The sequence below is a fragment of the Hyperolius riggenbachi genome, chromosome 8 (genome assembly GCF_040937935.1).
Source record: "Hyperolius riggenbachi isolate aHypRig1 chromosome 8, aHypRig1.pri, whole genome shotgun sequence".
Taxonomy (NCBI): domain Eukaryota; kingdom Metazoa; phylum Chordata; class Amphibia; order Anura; family Hyperoliidae; genus Hyperolius; species Hyperolius riggenbachi.
In genome coordinates, this window is record NC_090653.1 from 41,684,406 (window position 1) to 41,701,533 (window position 17,128).

The 17,128-nt window shown below is 46.2% G+C and overlaps 1 protein-coding gene across 2 annotated transcripts in view; it reads left to right on the plus strand.

Moving 5' to 3' along the window:
• The window catches only part of ATF6B (activating transcription factor 6 beta), a 64,897-nt gene that overhangs the window by 5,321 nt on the left and 42,448 nt on the right, over nt 1-17,128 (plus strand). For both annotated transcript variants that reach the window (XM_068250292.1, XM_068250293.1), the window contains exons 2-5: nt 5,134-5,218; nt 9,842-9,927; nt 10,603-10,678; nt 12,822-12,904. In XM_068250292.1, the coding sequence (XP_068106393.1) occupies nt 5,143-5,218; nt 9,842-9,927; nt 10,603-10,678; nt 12,822-12,904 (321 nt within the window). In that variant the 5' untranslated portion in view covers nt 5,134-5,142. The remainder of the gene's footprint in view (nt 1-5,133; nt 5,219-9,841; nt 9,928-10,602; nt 10,679-12,821; nt 12,905-17,128) is intronic.

Genomic DNA, 17,128 nt, shown 5'->3' on the forward strand with positions numbered 1-17,128 from the left:
CAAACGCTGAAGAGAAAGAAGAGGTTAATCTGATAAATGCTAGTTACATTTTGCCTAAATTATGTCATGCCTGAAGGATAAAAAGCAAAGAGCTGTTACTTTCTGGAAGACCCTCAAAGGAGTATCTTCACTATTGGCTATAATAAGCCCTGCACCCATCTTCTTCTTTGTAGACTGGTAATGACATAGGTATTGTTCATAGCTATTGCTGGGCCACAGTGACCTGATCTGTGTGTTTCTGGACACCTCAGTGAGTGGTACAGCCCAGTGTGTGTGTGTGTGGGGGGGGGGTTGCTTGTGGTGTATATTGTTCTTGCATTTGCAAACCTCTCTGGAGGCAGGGCTGATTTGAATGCTACTCCACACTGCATAACCGGTTTCTGCTCTGCAAATACAGGAAATAAACACAGAGTGTATTTCTTCCTCTAGGCAGATAGTCCGGTGTCTTCTTTCACTGGCCCCAGCCTACAAGAAGCATGAGCTCTGCCATTTCACTGACAGCATTGTTCTGGTTGTCGTCATCTGGCTGGAACACACAAAAAGTGCTTCCTTTTTACAATAATTATGTATAAATGCTTTAGTCAGTGTTTGCCCATTGTAAAATCTTTCCTCTCCCTGATTTACATTCTGACATTTATCACATGGTGGCATTTTTACTGCTGGCAGGTTATGTCACTGGAAGGAGATGCTGCTTGCGTTTTGGCAGTTGGAAACAGCTATTATTTTCCACAATGCAACAAGGCTCCCACAGTGTGATGTCAGAACCATGGTGCTAGCATACTGTGGGAGGAGTTTCACCACAGTATCAGCCATACAGAGCCCCCTGATGATCTGTTTGAGAAAAGGAAAAGATCCCTCATGGGAAAGGGGGTATCAGCTACTGATTGGTATGAAGTTCAATTCTTGGTTACGGTTTCTCTTTTAAGGTGCCCGTACATGTAGTGATAGAAGGGCAAATCGACCGAGAGATAGACCTGTTCTGATAAATTTCAGCATGAAATCTTTCAGGAATCGGCCTAGCGACGCCACCTGGCTAACACCCAAAGGTGAAGCCCCCCTCAGCTGCCCATGCGGTCTACAATCTCCTTCCTCCATCACTGTCACCACAGTGTCTGCTGTAACCGCCAGTGCTGTACCACGTGGTATGATGTCACACATACGCCTGGTTCCTGAGGCGGTGTTCATCCCAAATCGATCGAATCATCGATCAGGAATGCTTGTTGCTACACCGATTTTCATCCGACTCGATAAAGTCATTGAATCAGATGGTTTATTAGGCCGCAAAAAAAATTGCTGGATGTATGGACAGCTTTACTGAAGCACCTTCAAGTCAGTCACTTGTTTCCTTCTTTTTTCAGAGTCACGTCTGATAAAAGTGAGAGGTTTATGTGGTAGAGGATTTGTGTCTCCTCATAATATGCCAAGTACAACTTACTACAGCAATAAATAGTTTTCAGATACGACAGAAGCTTGATACAGGGAAGTCCAATATAGATACAGTACTGTCCCTGAGAAGAGGGAAGTGTCTGGATCCACCAGAGGCTTCTCACATCCTCCTCCAGATCACTGCTGCTGCCCGGGACCCTCTTGGAGTTTGTGCCCATGCTTCCCTTCATTCACAAGCGCCTGTGCCTGTGCTCTAAGTGCTTCAGCTTTATGCATAAGCACGGCCGTACTTGCGCAGGTGCAGTATAGACACGCTCATACATGGCAGGGAGCAAGGCTACGCAAACATCTGACAAGTTCCTGTCCAATATGTTCCTGGGGCCTGCTTATGGCACCGCTGGGGGCCATGAGGCCAAGGGAAACCTCTGCAGGATCCAGAGGCTCTTCTAACACACACACACCACACACGCGCACACGCGCACACACCACACACGCGCACACACCACACACGCGCACACACCACACACGCGCACACACCACACACGCGCACACACCACACACGCGCACACACCACACACGCGCACACACCACACCAACCACACGCACACACCAACCACACGCACACACCAACCACACGCACACACCGCGCACACCACACACACGCGCACACCACACACGCGCACACACCACACACGCGCACACACCAACCACACCACACACACACACACACACACACACACACACACACACACACACACACACACACACACACACACACACACACACACACACACACACACACACACACACACTCTCTCTATTCTTTTGCATGTTTGTCACACTTAAATGTTTCTGCTCATCAAATCATCAAAAACCATTAACTATTAATCAAAGAAAAAATTGAACACAAAATGCAGTTTTAAATGATGGTTTTAAATGATGGTTTTTATTATTTAGTGAGAAAAAAAACCTCAAAGCCCTGTGTGAAAAAGAAATTGCCCCCTGAACCTAATAACTGGTTGGACCACCCTTAGCAGCAATAACTGCAATCAAGCGTTTGCGATAACTTGCAAGGAGTCTTTTACAGCGCTCTGGAGGAATTTTGGCCCACTCATCTTTGCAGAATTGTTGTAATTCAGCTTTATTTGAGGGCTTTCTAGCATGAACTGCCTTTTTAAGGTCATGCCACACCATCTCAATTGGATTCAGGTCAGGACTTTGAGTAGGCCACTCCAAAGTCTTCATTTTGTTTTTCTTCAGCCATTCAGAGGTGGATTTGCTGGTGTGTTTTGGGTCATTGTCCTGCTGCAGCACCCAAGATCGCTTCAGCTTGAGTTGACGAACAGATGGCTGGACATTCTCCTTCAGGATTTTTTGGTAGACAGTAGAATTCATGGTTCCATCTATCACAGCAAGCCTTCCAGGTCCTGAAGTAGCAAAACAACCCCAGACCATCACACTACCACCACCATATTTTACTGTTGGTATGATGTTCTTTTGCTGAAATGCTGTGCTACTTCTACGCCAGATGTAACGGGAAACGCACCTTCCAAAAAGTTCAACTTTTGTCTCGTCGGTCCACAAGGTATTTTCCCAAAAGTCTTGGCAATCCTTGAGATGTTTTTTTAGCAAAATTGAGACGAGCCTTAATGTTCTTTTTGCTTAAAAGGGGTTTGCGCCTTGGATGTCTGCCATGCAAGCCGTTTTTGCCCAGTCTCTTTCTGATAGTGGAGTCGTGAACACTGACCTTAATTGAGGCAAGTGAGGCCTGCAGTTCTTTAGATGTTGTCCTGGGGTCTTTTGTGGCCTCTCGGATGAGTTTTCTCTGTGCTCTTGGGGTAATTTTGGTCAGCCGGCCACTCCTGGGAAGTTTCATCACTGTTCCATGTTTTTGCCATTTGTGGATAATGGCTCTCACTGTGGTTCGCTGGAGTCCCAAAGCTTTAGAAATGGCTTTATAACCTTTACCAGACTGATCGATCTCAATTACAGTACTTTTGTTCTAATTTGTTCCTCAATTTCTTTGGAGCTTGGCATGATGTCTAGCTTTTGAGGTGCTTTTGGTCTACTTCTCTGCGTCAGATAGCTCCTATTTAAGTGATTTCTTGATTGAAACAGGTGTGGCAGTAATCAGGCCTGGGGGTGACTACAGAAATTGAACTCCGGTGTGATAAACCACAGTTAGGGCCCGTTTCCACTATCGCGAATCCGCATGCGTTGCCCGCATGCGGATTCGCACAGTCAGTACAAGTGGATGGGACTGTTTCCACTTGTGCGTTTCCCCGCACGTTTTTCTGTGCAGAAAAAATCTGCAGGGTAGGGCCCTCAGAATTCGCCTGCGTGTGGAATGCAGGCGAATCGCACGCAATGTATTTAATAGGGAAATCGCATGCGTTTTCCCCATGCGTTTTTTGCCGCGATTTCGCATGCGATTTCGCATAGGTATTAATGTTAATTTACACAGGCAGTGACATGGTTAAATTTGCATACAGCCTTACCTATGCGAAATCGCGGCAAAAAACGCATGCGGAATCGCACCCGCATGTGATTCGCCGGCGATTCCGCAACGCTATAGTGGAAACGGGCCCTTAAGTTATTTTTTTAACAAGGGGGGCAATCACTTTTTCATGTATATGTGTGTGTGTGTGTGTATGTATATATATATATATATATATATATATATATATATATATATATATATATATATATATATATATATATATATATTATATTTTTTATGCCTTGGGTGCATTATAAAGGGAACTCGTGGTGAGAGGGTATGTAGGCTGCCATATTTCTTTCCTTTTAAACAATGCCAATTGCCTGTCGGTCCTCCGGAGCCTGTGTCTCTAGTACTTTTAGCCATAGACCCTGAACAAGTATGCAGCAGATCAGGTGTTCCGACTCAGGTTTTACTGGATTAGCTGCAGTGTTCTCCCCAGGCCCTTTTAGCCGGGTGCTCCACCCAGCTAGTTTTGGTGAGCACCCGGCTGTCATCGCCTTACTTCCTCCTTGCTATTAGCAGAGTTGTGCAGAGAAGCATGAGCCCTGTATTCTCATCTCGCCCCACCCGGCTACTTCTTCATGCCACCCGGCTACTTTTTTATGCCACCCGGCTGGATACAATTTCTGGGGAGAACACTGAGCTGTATGTTTGTTCCAGAGTTTTGACTCGGACACTAATTATGCCAGAGTATCAGCAGGGCTGCCAGGCAACTGGCATTATTTACAAGGAAACAAATAAGGCGATCTCCATATCCCTCTTACCTCAGGTTCCCTTTAAAACCTCTCTGTGCAAATTTTCTTACCCAACCTTATTGACGTATTGCTTCTGTTATGAGTTTTTTTTTTTTTTTTTTTTTTTTTTGTACAAGTGATGGAGGCACTTAATCATGCCTGACAGCCGTTTCGCTTAAAAAGTTTCCTCAGAGGCTAGTGAGGAAGCTTTTAAGCGAAACGGCTGTCTGGCATCTTTTCCCCAACTGCTGTATCCCCATATCTGTACTCAGCTTTTGAATAAAGGTGCCACCTTGTGTATGATTTGGTGCCTCCTTCATCGCTTCGTTGTACAACTGATTGCTGCTTTCTCAGCGCACATCTTGTCTGGGCACAAGTTCAGCTGGATTTCCAGACCTCTCTGCAGCATCTAGTGCTGGGCTTTATCTACTTCCTGTTTGGTCTTGTTTTGTTAGTGACATTCCATGTTTCCTTACTTACCGGATGTTATCCCCTTGTACCTATTGACAGGTCCTCACAATGGCGACCGATCTGCTGCTCAATGACCTGGACACCAAGTTCTGTGCGGACAATCTACTCACCAACGAGGACTGGGGTACACACTATGTATTGTTTCTATAATTAAATACCATGCATAACCTCAAAGAATACTTCTGCTGCATGTTGTGAGAGCGTGTGTTTGTGTTTTCTCAAAGTTTTTAAGAAATACAATTCAGCATAAGTAACAGGAAAACCACTCTGAGACATTTGGAAGCGCGCATGGTGTGGCGAAACGCAAAACCGGCAGAAAGGCATAGACTGCCCTTCTGCCGTTCACATCTACTGCGCTGCAGTACGATGCGCTATGGTGAGCTTGCGTACAGCTGCCTGCATTATGCCCGCAAGCGCAGAGCTGATCCCATCACTGTACGTGGATGGGATCAGCAGGTAGCGGCACATATGGCATGCGATCATACGCGCTGCGTTCCGGTCGCACGGCCATCTACGTTGAAGAGATGTGAACAAGGCCTACAGAGAAACTTATTAACCTGAGTGAGGTCAGGTCTGATCTCCTCACCTGCCTGTACAGTGGTTGCCTGAGTGGTAACCATGGTTTCTGAGTGTATATAGATCTCTTATACAATTCACATTGGTATCACAACATAGTACACTATATTGGGCTCCTGGTGTTCTCTCTATCATCAGGATATGATTGATTATACAGTCAGGTGTGGTGTGACTGCTATATAAACATGTGTACACTGTCTACAGGAATGTGGCTACGCCGTGCTTTGTGTGGCTTGCCATATTTAGCCTGCTGATAAACGGCCTTTATCTCACTGAATGGTGACAGCTGCGGATTTCCTGTCCAGGAAACTACCATAGTTATCTAGAAAGTCCCAGAATCATAGAAAATGAATCATTACTGCAGATCACTATTCTCCATAGCCGTGGGAAGACAACTTCACCACTAGAAATGATCAATAAGATGTAATGCCGGGAATGCACGGTGCATTTCCGCGGCTCGATCGAGCCATTAGATGACTCGATTGATCATTTCCGACGTATCCAATCACCTGCTGGATCGATTCCGCGCTAGATACCGTGGGCAGGACAATAGAAAAGGATAAGGAAAACGAGCAGAAGATAAGAGAATCGCCCGCGGGGACGAGCGGGAATCGATCCGGCGGCATAATCAAGCCGCGGAAACGTCCCGTGTATTCCCGGCATTAGTTTTTCTTTTGTGCAATTCTGGTAGGGTTATCAAACAAATTACCTTGTGAGGTAATTTACCTCATGTGGTAATGACATTTAGCAATTCTGGTAGGTTTTAGTTATGCTTTACCTCATGAGGTAAATTATGAGGTAATTCATGAGGTAACTTGCATTAATTTTACCGAAAATATCTATTCTTATGGAAATTAGGGGGCATGTTAGCACATAATTTAGCGATCAGTTTACAACCTGCCTGTACCTGGAGGTAAAGTCAATTTGTACGCATTTTGCAGTTTTTAGTGGAGTTCCTATTGCTGTTTTAGTGGAGTTCCTATTCAGGCTGTGTAATAGAAAAGAATAGTAGAAATAAAACTCCAAATATTTACTGGATTTTTTTTAAAAATAAGGGATGCCTGTAAATATAGTTTTCATAGGTTGCTACATAATCAAATACACCTCCCCCCCCCCCCCCCCCCCCTTCAAAAAAAAAAATCTCCCGATGACTATCCTAACTTATGGAAGACATTTAGAGACTACTATTATTTATTTACTGCATGCTTACCGCACGCAATACCTCATGTTATGCATTTACCTCATGTTTTACCTCATGTTCGGAAAGGGAGGAAAATCTTTCAGAATTGCTAAAAAAAAGAGGAAAATGCCTCATGAGATATTTTACCTACAAAAAAATATTTACCTCACATAGCTACCAGAATTGAGGCCAATTGTATGCAGACGGGAATTGGAAGTACCGGTACATTTGATTGGTCCACTGCAAGCTGGAATTATTAGCCATCTCTATTCACAACCAATCAGAGGTAGACCTGAAATGGCAGCTGGTGATTGAAGCCTGGAATCTCTATGGTTGTAACACTTGGTCACACTTTGGGGGGTTCGCATGTATTTTTCTGCAAGGAGAAAACGTATATAATGATTCCCTATGGAGATTCACAGACACAGTAGTGCAATGTGTGTGTGGTTTTTTTTTTTTTTTCACACACCAAGTGCGATTCCCTATTGCTGACAGTCCGGGTTTGTTTTTTTAGAGAGGGAATAACCTTACATTTCCCTTTTTTCTTTCATATTTTTTTGGCTTGGGGGGTACTCTCCTCGCATGGGGGAAGCCTCCGGATCCTATTGAGGCTTACCTTTCCTCCTCGGTCCCATGGGGGTGGCGAAAATCCTCCCGGAACGGCGGTGATATAAATATTTACCTCCCCAGCTCCAGTGTAGGCGAAGTATTGGCTCTCTGCTCGGAGATAGGCGAAAATAGCCGATCTCCGTCGGGTCCGCTCTGCTGCGCAGGCGCAAGTCTCCTGCGCAGTAGAGCAGACCCGATGGAGATCGGCTATTTTCGCCTATCTTCATGCAGAAAACCGCAATAGCGCCCCCGCTGGAGCCAGGAGAGGTAAATAAATCAGCGCTTGTCAGGTTTGTCGAGGGAGGAGTCCGGGACACTTCGGGGGAGCAAGCGATATACTGCCTGCAGCTACAGGGGAGGGGGAAGGGAGTACCCCCCAGGGGAACTTTTTTTTTTTTTTTTTTGATAAAGATACTCTTTAAAAAATTAAAAACAAAAAAAGTTACATACTTGCGTCAATAGCGGTAAGCCTCTGAATGCCCCATCCTTTATAACTTTTTTTGCTCTTGGCTGTGACCCTTTTCATTTTTGTGGCTGGGCTCCCCTCTGTGTAGGAGTGCAGGCGCGTACGAGTGTGGCTGTACTGTGCAGGCATTGGTGGGATTGCGCCTGTGCAGTAGCATTGAGCTACTTGTCCATGAAGGAAAAGGCCATGTGTGAGGGTCTCTGTGCTACGGTGCAGGCCATCCATGCAGCGGCGCTCGCACATAGAGTGGAGTGTGGCTGCAAGCAATCACCGACATTAACCACTTGAGGACCCACCCTTTACCCCCCTTAAGGACCAGCGCTGTTTGTTGTGATCTGTGCTGGGTGGGCTCTGCAGCCCCCAGCACAGATCAGCGGGCACGCAGAGCGATCAGATCGTACCCCTTTTTTCCCCCCTATGGGGATGATGTGCAGGGGGGGTCTGATCGCTCCTGTGTGCAGGCTAGTTGCGGGGGGGGGCACCTCAAAGCCCCCCTCCGCGGCGACATTCAACCCCCTCCCTCTCCTACCTCTCCCTCCCGGTGATCTGGGCTGCACAGGACGCTATCCGTCCTGTGCAGCCAGTGACAGGACGTCCCCTGTCACATGGCGGCGATCCCCGGCTTCTGATTGGCCGGGGATCGCCGATCTGCCTTATTTCCGCTTGGATTATTTCCGCTTGTGTTTACATTTAGCCTGCGAGCCGCCATCGGCGGCCCGCAGGCTATTCACGGAGCCCCCCGCCGTGAATTGACAGGAAGCAGCCGGAGCGGCTGCTTCCTGATTAATCAGCCTGCAGCTGGTCCTGCAGCTGCCACTTTGCCGACGCACGGTATAAGCGTGCGGTCGGCAAGTGGTTAATTTGAATGTTGTTTAGAGGGTTGCAGAGCAGGAGCAGAGTAGGCAGACCAAGGAAGACCATGGTCGTCCTCCTACTGAGGTGTCTACTTTTTTTTTTTTTTTTTTTTTTTTTTTTTTATAGGACCACTATCACGAAAATTGTAAAATTTGAAACACATGTGAACACATGCAAATAAGAAGTACATTTCTTCCAGAGTAAAATGAGCCGTAAAATTACTTTTCTCCTATGTTGCTGTCACTTACAGTAGGCAGTAGAAATCTGACAGAACTGACAGATTTTGTACTAACCTATCCCCTCATGGGGGATTCTCTGGGTTTTCTTTATTTTTAAAAGCACTTAGTGATTAGCAGTTGCTCTGTTCAACTGCCAAAAAAAGTGTACAGCGAGCAGGGAGGCTGGCCAGCATCTTTGTATAAATCCCTTTCAGGGAGTGTCTTTATAAAGAATAAAGGCCATGCTGAGAATCCCCCCATGAAGAGATAAACTACTCCAAAACCTGTCGGTTCTGTCAGATTTCTTTTGCCTACTGTAAGTGACAGCAGCATAAGAGAAAAGTCATTTATGGCTCATTTTACTCTTGTTTACATGTATTATTTCTTATTTGCATGTGTTTACATGTATTTTAAATTTTACGATTTTTGTAATAGTGGTCCGATAACTGACTTCAGGTATGTTTTAAAGCAAACCAGAGGTGGAGTTAAAATAAACAATTGGACACTTGCCTAAGAAGAGGGAGAAGGGGCAGAGTCCAGGGTGGCTGCTTAGCATATAGTTTACAAGGAACAGGTGTTGGAAATGTTGCGGTGGCTATTCCACAGTTATAATGTTGGGAATGGAGTGGCCATTTGTGACTTTCCACAGTTATAATGTTGGGAATGGAGTGGCCGTTTGTGACTTTCCTCAGTTATAATGTTGGGAATGGAGTGGCCATTTGTGACTTTCCACAGTTATGTTAGGAAGGAAGTGGCCATTGGTGACTTTCCACAGGTATGATGTTAGGAAGGAAGTGGCGCCTGTTCTAGTCAGTGGTGTGATTTGTGCCCTTTGCTTTGCAGACACAGGCTTGTACAGCTATGGAGACCCGTCAGATGACTACGGCGAGCTGTTTACATCCGGGTTTAGCACCATCCCTCTGCACTTGGTAGATTTCACAATATGTTGCTATATCTTTGTTTCTTCTTCTTCTGGTCTTTATCACGGATTGTGTGTTTTTATACCTGTGTAATCCACTCTTCCTTTCTATATCAACGTTTGCTTCATCTTCCTATCTATATCTATGTTTGCTTTGTACTTTTCTTCCTATCTATATCTTCTTCTTCTTCTTCTTCCTGTCTCTAATGGTGTATGCATTGTCTTCTTCCTGTCTATAATATGGTTTGTGTGGTCTTGTTTATAATGGTGTATGTGTGGTCTTCTTCCTGTCTATAATGGTGTATGTGTGGTCTTCTTCTTGTCTATAATGGTGTATGTGTGGTCTTCTTCTTGTCTATAATGGTGTATGCATGGTCTTCTTCCTCTCTGTAATGGTGTTTGTGTGGCCGTCTTCCTGTCTATAATGGTGTATGCTTCTTCTTCTTCTTCCTGTCTATAATGGTGTATGCTTCCTGAGGTCTTTGTGTTTTTGTCTATTTCCGAGTTTGCATTGTCTGTCTTCCCGTTTTACATCAGGGTTTTCTGCTTCCTGTCTATATAATAGTTTGTGTTGTCTTCTTTATTCTTCTTCTTCTTGTTTCTCTTCTGCTTCCTGTCAATATTAGATTTTACATTTTTTTTCTTCTTTTTTCCTCCATCTCACCTTTTCCTTCTCTTCCCATAGTATGACAACCAGATGGATGTGGAGTCCTGCTCTGTTTCCTCCTCTCTGGACGAGATTCACAGTATAAACCTGTCAGGTAAAGTCTATAATGTACCTCCACTGGAATTCCTTTTCCTCTCCATGCTACGTCAAAAAAGATTATGAAGCATTGTACCTCATGTATACACCTTTATTGACAGCTGGGTGATAGATGCACTGGTTGCAGTGGGGTGAAGTAAGAAGCCTGACAGCTGTTTTGTGGGAAAACCCACTTTGTGAGTGGTAAGTTACTTTACCTCTGACAAAGCGGGTTTTCCCACAAAACCGCTGTCAGACTTCTTCTTACTTCTTCACCCCACTGCAACCAGTGTATCTATTACCGGGCTGTCAATAAAGCTGCATACACAAAGTATGGTGCCTCATCCTCTTCATACTATGTACACCCTCTTCATACTACGTACTAGATGTCGCCCTGAGAGCACGTATCCAGTTTATTCAGCATCAGCTATCCCCATTCCCTGCAAGCATGTTGTTCCAGAGCTTTCTGCTTCACTTAAAAGCTTAAAGAGAACCAGAGGCGGGGTTCTTACATCGCAATCCCCATACAGAGGCTGGGTCTGCCTATAGAGCCCAGCCTCTGTTGCTATATCTTTCCCCAAGGCCCCCCCCCCCCCCGCGCGCTGCGAGACCCCATAAAACACAGCAGCGCTATGCGGCTGTGTTTACCTCACTAATGTCAGTCTCCGCTCTCCCCCGCCTCTTGCATCGTTCTGGTCCCCGCCCGCGTCCCTTCCCTCCAATCAGTGGCGAGGGAAGGGATGTGGGCGGGGACCTGAGCGTTTCAGAGGCGTGGGAGCGGCAAGACTGGCATTAGTGAGGTAAACACAGCGCGTTGCGACACGCTGCGTGTCGACAGCGCGGCTGTGATTAATGGGGTGTCTCAGCGCGCCGGGGGGGCTTTAGAGGAAGCTATATAGCAACAGAGGCTGGGCTCTTTAGGCAGTCCCAGCCTCTGTATGGGGATTGCGATGTAAGAACCCGCCTCGGTTTCTCTTTGAAGAGGCTCTGTAAAGAAAAAAAAAAAACCCTATGGGGGATACTTACCTCTCGAGGGGGAAGCCTCAGGGTCCCTATGAGGCTTCCCTCTCTCCTGTAGCTTCATGGAATCCAGCGCTGGCTCCCCTGAATCCTCCCCGAAAAGCTTGACAAGGCTTGATGTATTTACCTCTCCGGGATCCAGGGCAGGCGCAGTAGTGGCTCTTCGTTCAGGCTACGGCGGAAATAGCCGAGCCCGATCCTATCCGCTCTACTGCACAGGCGCAAAAGGACTCGTGCCTGCGCAGTAAAGCGGATTGATCGAGTTTGACTATTTCCACCTTAACCCGAAGGAAGAGGGGCTAGGTAAATATTTACCTCCCCGTGATTCGGGGGGAACGCAAAGCAAAAGAGGGCGGGGGAAGCCATGTTAGGATCCAGAGGCTTCCCCCTCCTAGTATCCCCCAGTGGGGGGTGTTTTGATGACAGATCCTCTTTAATGTTTTTTGACTACTGTAGTCAAAGGTCCTTAAACTTTTTGTTTCAAATAAATGCTACAGAAATGTAAAGTGAGTCTGAAGTGAGTATCAAATCGCGCCCTCCCCCCCAAAAAAAACCACATACTCACCTAAAGAGAGGAAAGGCCCTGAGTCCTATAGAGTCTTTCAGTTCCTCCTACGGTCCTCGTGTTCCAGAGCTGGATTCCCCGTTAGCAGTCTCTGACCGATCGCTTCGGCAATCTTTGGAAGCCCGAGTGCTCCCGGAGACAGCTACTCCATACGTTAGAATGGCCACAACTGTGAATGCGCAAACTGTACGACATCCGCTTCAAAGGTCCCAACTGTGTGGGTCGGGGCCTAGTCTGGAACAATTTACAGGCGATCAAAAGTGTGTGGGGGGGAAACGGAGGACACGGTCGTGTCACAGGAGCATTCTGCGCAGGCAGGGGATTTCAGAGTACTGCGCATTACACTCCTAGTGACTCGAGAACGGGTGCGGCCAGGGCGCTGAATATAACAACTGGTCAGTGGGTGTGAAACGAAACTGAGCTGCGGCGGGGGACCGTAGCATTGTTCTATGACCCCTGACGTCTGCAGGGGGCTGGTAGAAGCCGCAGGGTAAGTGAAACTTTTTTTTTTTAATTTAGGTTCCCTTTAAGCACAGTGACTTGATGAAGTAATACAATCTGATTTCTCTCTCTGCAGACTTTTTGGTAAAGGCAGAACCAGTGTCTCCCTTTTCTTCTTCCTCATGTGACTCCTCCTCTTCCTGTGATGGCCTCTACACAGTGAGTACAGCTATAGACTAACTGATCTAATGTGCAGCTATAGAAAATCAGCTCTTCCCAGGAGCCCTGTATAAAGCCCCCCCCACTCCAGGATGTCCCTTCATTAGTTTTTGTCTAATCACAAATACCGGGTCAGGGATCCAGATGCATGACACTTTATATGACATTGACTGTGCTACACACTTCAATTTCTCTGTTAGATTTAATCTGTGCCTTCCACCTTTGTGGTCTAAACTGCAGGATGATGCAATCAAATCAGCAGCTTCACCAAAAGTGTCCAGCTGTATAGTTGCTAAATACTTGCTCTTTACCAGAGATTGGGCCCTTCTTTCTTTGCCTTTTGTGCATAAGACCACGTCGTTGTCATTCTATGTACTTTATATGTTGCTTTAAAGCAAATCTATAAGGTGAAAATAAACTTATGAGATGAATTGTATGTATAGTACAGATTCATTATATCATAAGATAAGATATATCATATGATAATATCATATCATATATAGTACAATTCATTATATCATAAGTTTATTTTATTTGCTTCAGATTTGCTTTAAAAGACACATCCGAGCTGTATAAATATAAAAGAAATCCACTTATCTGGGGCTTCCTGCAGCCCTTGCCAGCCATCCTGTGCCCTCGCCACAGCTCCGCTCCCCGCTGGTGGCCCGGGGGTCCCCTCCGGCACAGGATGTACACTCCACCCGCGCGAGTGTCTCTGAGTCGCACTGACATCATCCAGACGGTACTGCGTAGGCCCAGTAGTTCTGCGCCTGTGCTGTACAGTCCAGATGACGTCAGCGCGTCCAGTGAGCCACACGCTGGAACGTAGGAGAAGCCGGACTGGCGAGGTCAGCATCTCCACCGGAGGGGACAGGGAGCCAATGGAGCTGCGGCGAGAGCACAGGACGGATGCAGGGGGCTGGAGGAAGCCCCAGGTAAGTGGATTTTTTATTTTTAAATTCCTTGGACCTTCACTTTAAAGCTACGTACACACATACGACAACGATTGTTTGTTGTGACCGACGAACGATCTTTTAATTAATGAAAGAACGACTTAAGCAAAAGTAGCTTTTAAAAGTGTGAAACTATCTGATCGTTTGTTAACGAATGATCCGGAACAACATCACAGTAGAATACAGGAAAATGCGTGTTTTCTGCGACGGGCTCACGTCTAGCCATTTATTATATCTTCTGTACAGTGAAGATGTCACATACTGTTCCTGAAAGTGACACCATAGGAAGTTCCGTCCGCACGTAACGAATGGTTCAAAACGTACGTTACACTATAAAACTACAAAACTAACCACTATAAAACTAACATTACATATATTACATTACAGTACAAGAACTCACACTGTAGGTATGTAGGTAGAGCATTTAGATAATACAGCGTCAAACACATAAAAAAAACACTCTGTTTTAATGTCAATTAAAATTACAATTTGTAGTATAATCATGGAGCAATTAACGCGTCACAGGATACATTCATAGAACGAACGTTAAATAATGAAAACCACGTGTTGCGCTTGCGCATTTAAGTGAAAACTTCTATCGAGATATAATGAAATGCACATGTCAAGCCTAGTACAAATGACTGTTCTCTAAGGATGTACTCGTTTTGCAAACGATCGTTGTTTAAAAAAATCCGCCAAGGCAGATATTTCCTTTTTAACGATCAAGCTCGCCCATCGTTTGGCTTAATGATCGTTCGAGGTTTTTTTTAAAACGATCGTCGTTTGAAATGATCGGGGAACGATCGTTTCAAACGACTATAGTCGCATGTGTGTACACACCTTAAAGGGAAGGTTCAGGGACACCTTGCAAAAAATAAAAATCGATATCCACTTACCTGGGGCTTCCTCCAGCCCGTGGCAGGCAGGAGGTTCCCTCGCCGCCGCTCCAGAGGCTTCCGGTCGTCTTCGGTGGCCGACCCGACCTGGCCAGGCCGGCTGCCAGGTCGGGCTCTTCTGCGTCCCACGCGGGCGCGCTGACGTCATCGGACGTCCGCCCGGCTGTACTGCGCAGGCGCAGAACTACTGCGCCTGCGCAGTACAGCCCGGCGGACGTCCGATGACGTCAGCGCGCCGGCGTGGGACGCAGAAGTGCCGGGCCTTGGAGCGCAGAAGAGCCCGACCTGGCAGCCGGCCTGGCCAGGTCGGGTCGGCCACCGAAGACGACCGGAAGCCTCTGGAGCGGCGGCGAGGGCACCTTCTGCCTGCCACGGGCTGGAGGAAGCCCCAGGTAAGTGGATATCGATTTTTATTTTTTGCAAGGTGTCCCTGAACCTTCCCTTTAAGGCAGGGTTCACGCTTATTAAATCATACCCTCAAGAAAAAGCTAAGGATGCGTGCCACTTGGGAATTAATGAATTGATAAAGATTTGATCTTATCACATCCTGCCATATGTCACAATGACTTGTCCTAGATAGAGCTGAATCATCCACAAGGCAACTTGGGCAGGTGCTTAGGGCCTGAAGAGGGTCTAGGGGCCTGGTTTATGCTAGCCCTCAACAAATCTTGCCCAAAAACCAGGTGGTCATCAAGGGTGGGCCCAAATTCATTGCTTTCCTTGGGCCCTATTTCACCTTAGGGCCGGTTCACACTTGTTGTAAAAATGTATCTGTGGCTCCATTTTTGGGCCCGGAACCAAAACCGGAGCCACGGATACCAATGTTAAGAATAGCAGCCGTCTTTCCCCAATTCAAACACTGCTCCGGGGGATCAGTTTTGAAAACTGAACGGACCCCATATGGGACTTCTCGGACCCTGGATACATGGAGGAGTAGTGAAACGCTACACAAAAATGAATCTCTCTCTACAGAGAGAACTTTTGCACACAAAACAGGGGCAAAAACTGATTGCCTAGTGCCTGCTCTTCCCCTTAGCATCATTTCTTATCCAATAGAAACACACATGAAAGGGGCACTATGGTGAAAAATTGTAATATTTAAAATATGTGCAAACATAGACAAATAAGAAGTACGTTTTTTCCAGAGTAAAATGAGCCATAAATTTTCTCCTATGTTGCTGTCACTTACAGTAGGCAGTAGAAATCTGACAGAAGTGACAGGTTTTGGACTCGTCCATCTCTTCTGAGGCCCCGTTCACATCTGAGCGTTTTGACGGTGATTTCGGCAAAACGCTCAAACACTAGCGCTTTTGAAAGCGCTAGTGTAATAAAACCCTATGGGCCCGTTCTTACGTGGGCGATTTGCGGTAATCGCCGCAAATCGCCCAAAAACGTGAAACGCAACCGCGTAGCCTGCACCATTTTCAGGCGATTTCCCGGCGATCGTGATTCTGTGCTTTAGAAGCGCTAAACGCGACTGCGGAGTGATCTCTGCACTGTCCAGTGATATTTTTTTTTTTCCGTGTAAAAGCGCGGCAGAATCACTCCTGCAAAACACCGGCGGTAATCGCCGGCGTTTTGCCCTTTCAAGTGTAAATGGGCCCTTTATATTCGCAGAATAAATTTGCATATCACTTATGAATTCCCATTGGCTTTTATTAGCTGTGGTTTAAAAAAGATATGCTCACAAAAATTACTACAAATGTTAACTCGAAAAAAACTTTAACTTATAAATAGTTTCTCTATCTTGTAGTTCAGAGTTCCCCAACCCTGTCCTCAGGGCCCACCAACAGTGCATGTTTTGCAGGAAACCACAAACATGCACAGGTGAGGTAATTAGTGTCTCAGCAGAGCTGATTATCTACCTCTCTGGATTTCCACAAAACGTGTGGGCCTTCAGGACAAGGTTGGGGAACTCTGTTTCATGCAAGTGCTGCTACTTTACCACCCTGTGTATGGTGGCTAGCCTTTCTGTACTAGGAAAATAAGCTACATAATGCAAAATAACAGAAAAATGCCTTTTTGAAAATTGAGCATCACCCCCGAGCATTGTAGCAGCAACACAATGTAAGTCTTCTAATAAATGGAACAAATGGTAAGATTGAATTCGTGTCTGTTATCTACAGTAGTACAGGGGGTGCTTACCTGGGGAGGGGGAAGCCTCTAGATACTAATCAGGCTTCCCCCTCCTCCTTCCTTCCAGCGCTCTCAGCCCCCGAACACCGGCGAGGTAAATACCGTAATATCTGGTCTACTCTACTGCGCAGTAGAGCGGATCCAATTGAGCTCGGCTATTTCTGCCTGAGCCCAAACAGAAAGCCGCTACTGCACCTGTGCAGGATCACGGTGGGTAAATACAGTATCTTCAGGGGCTG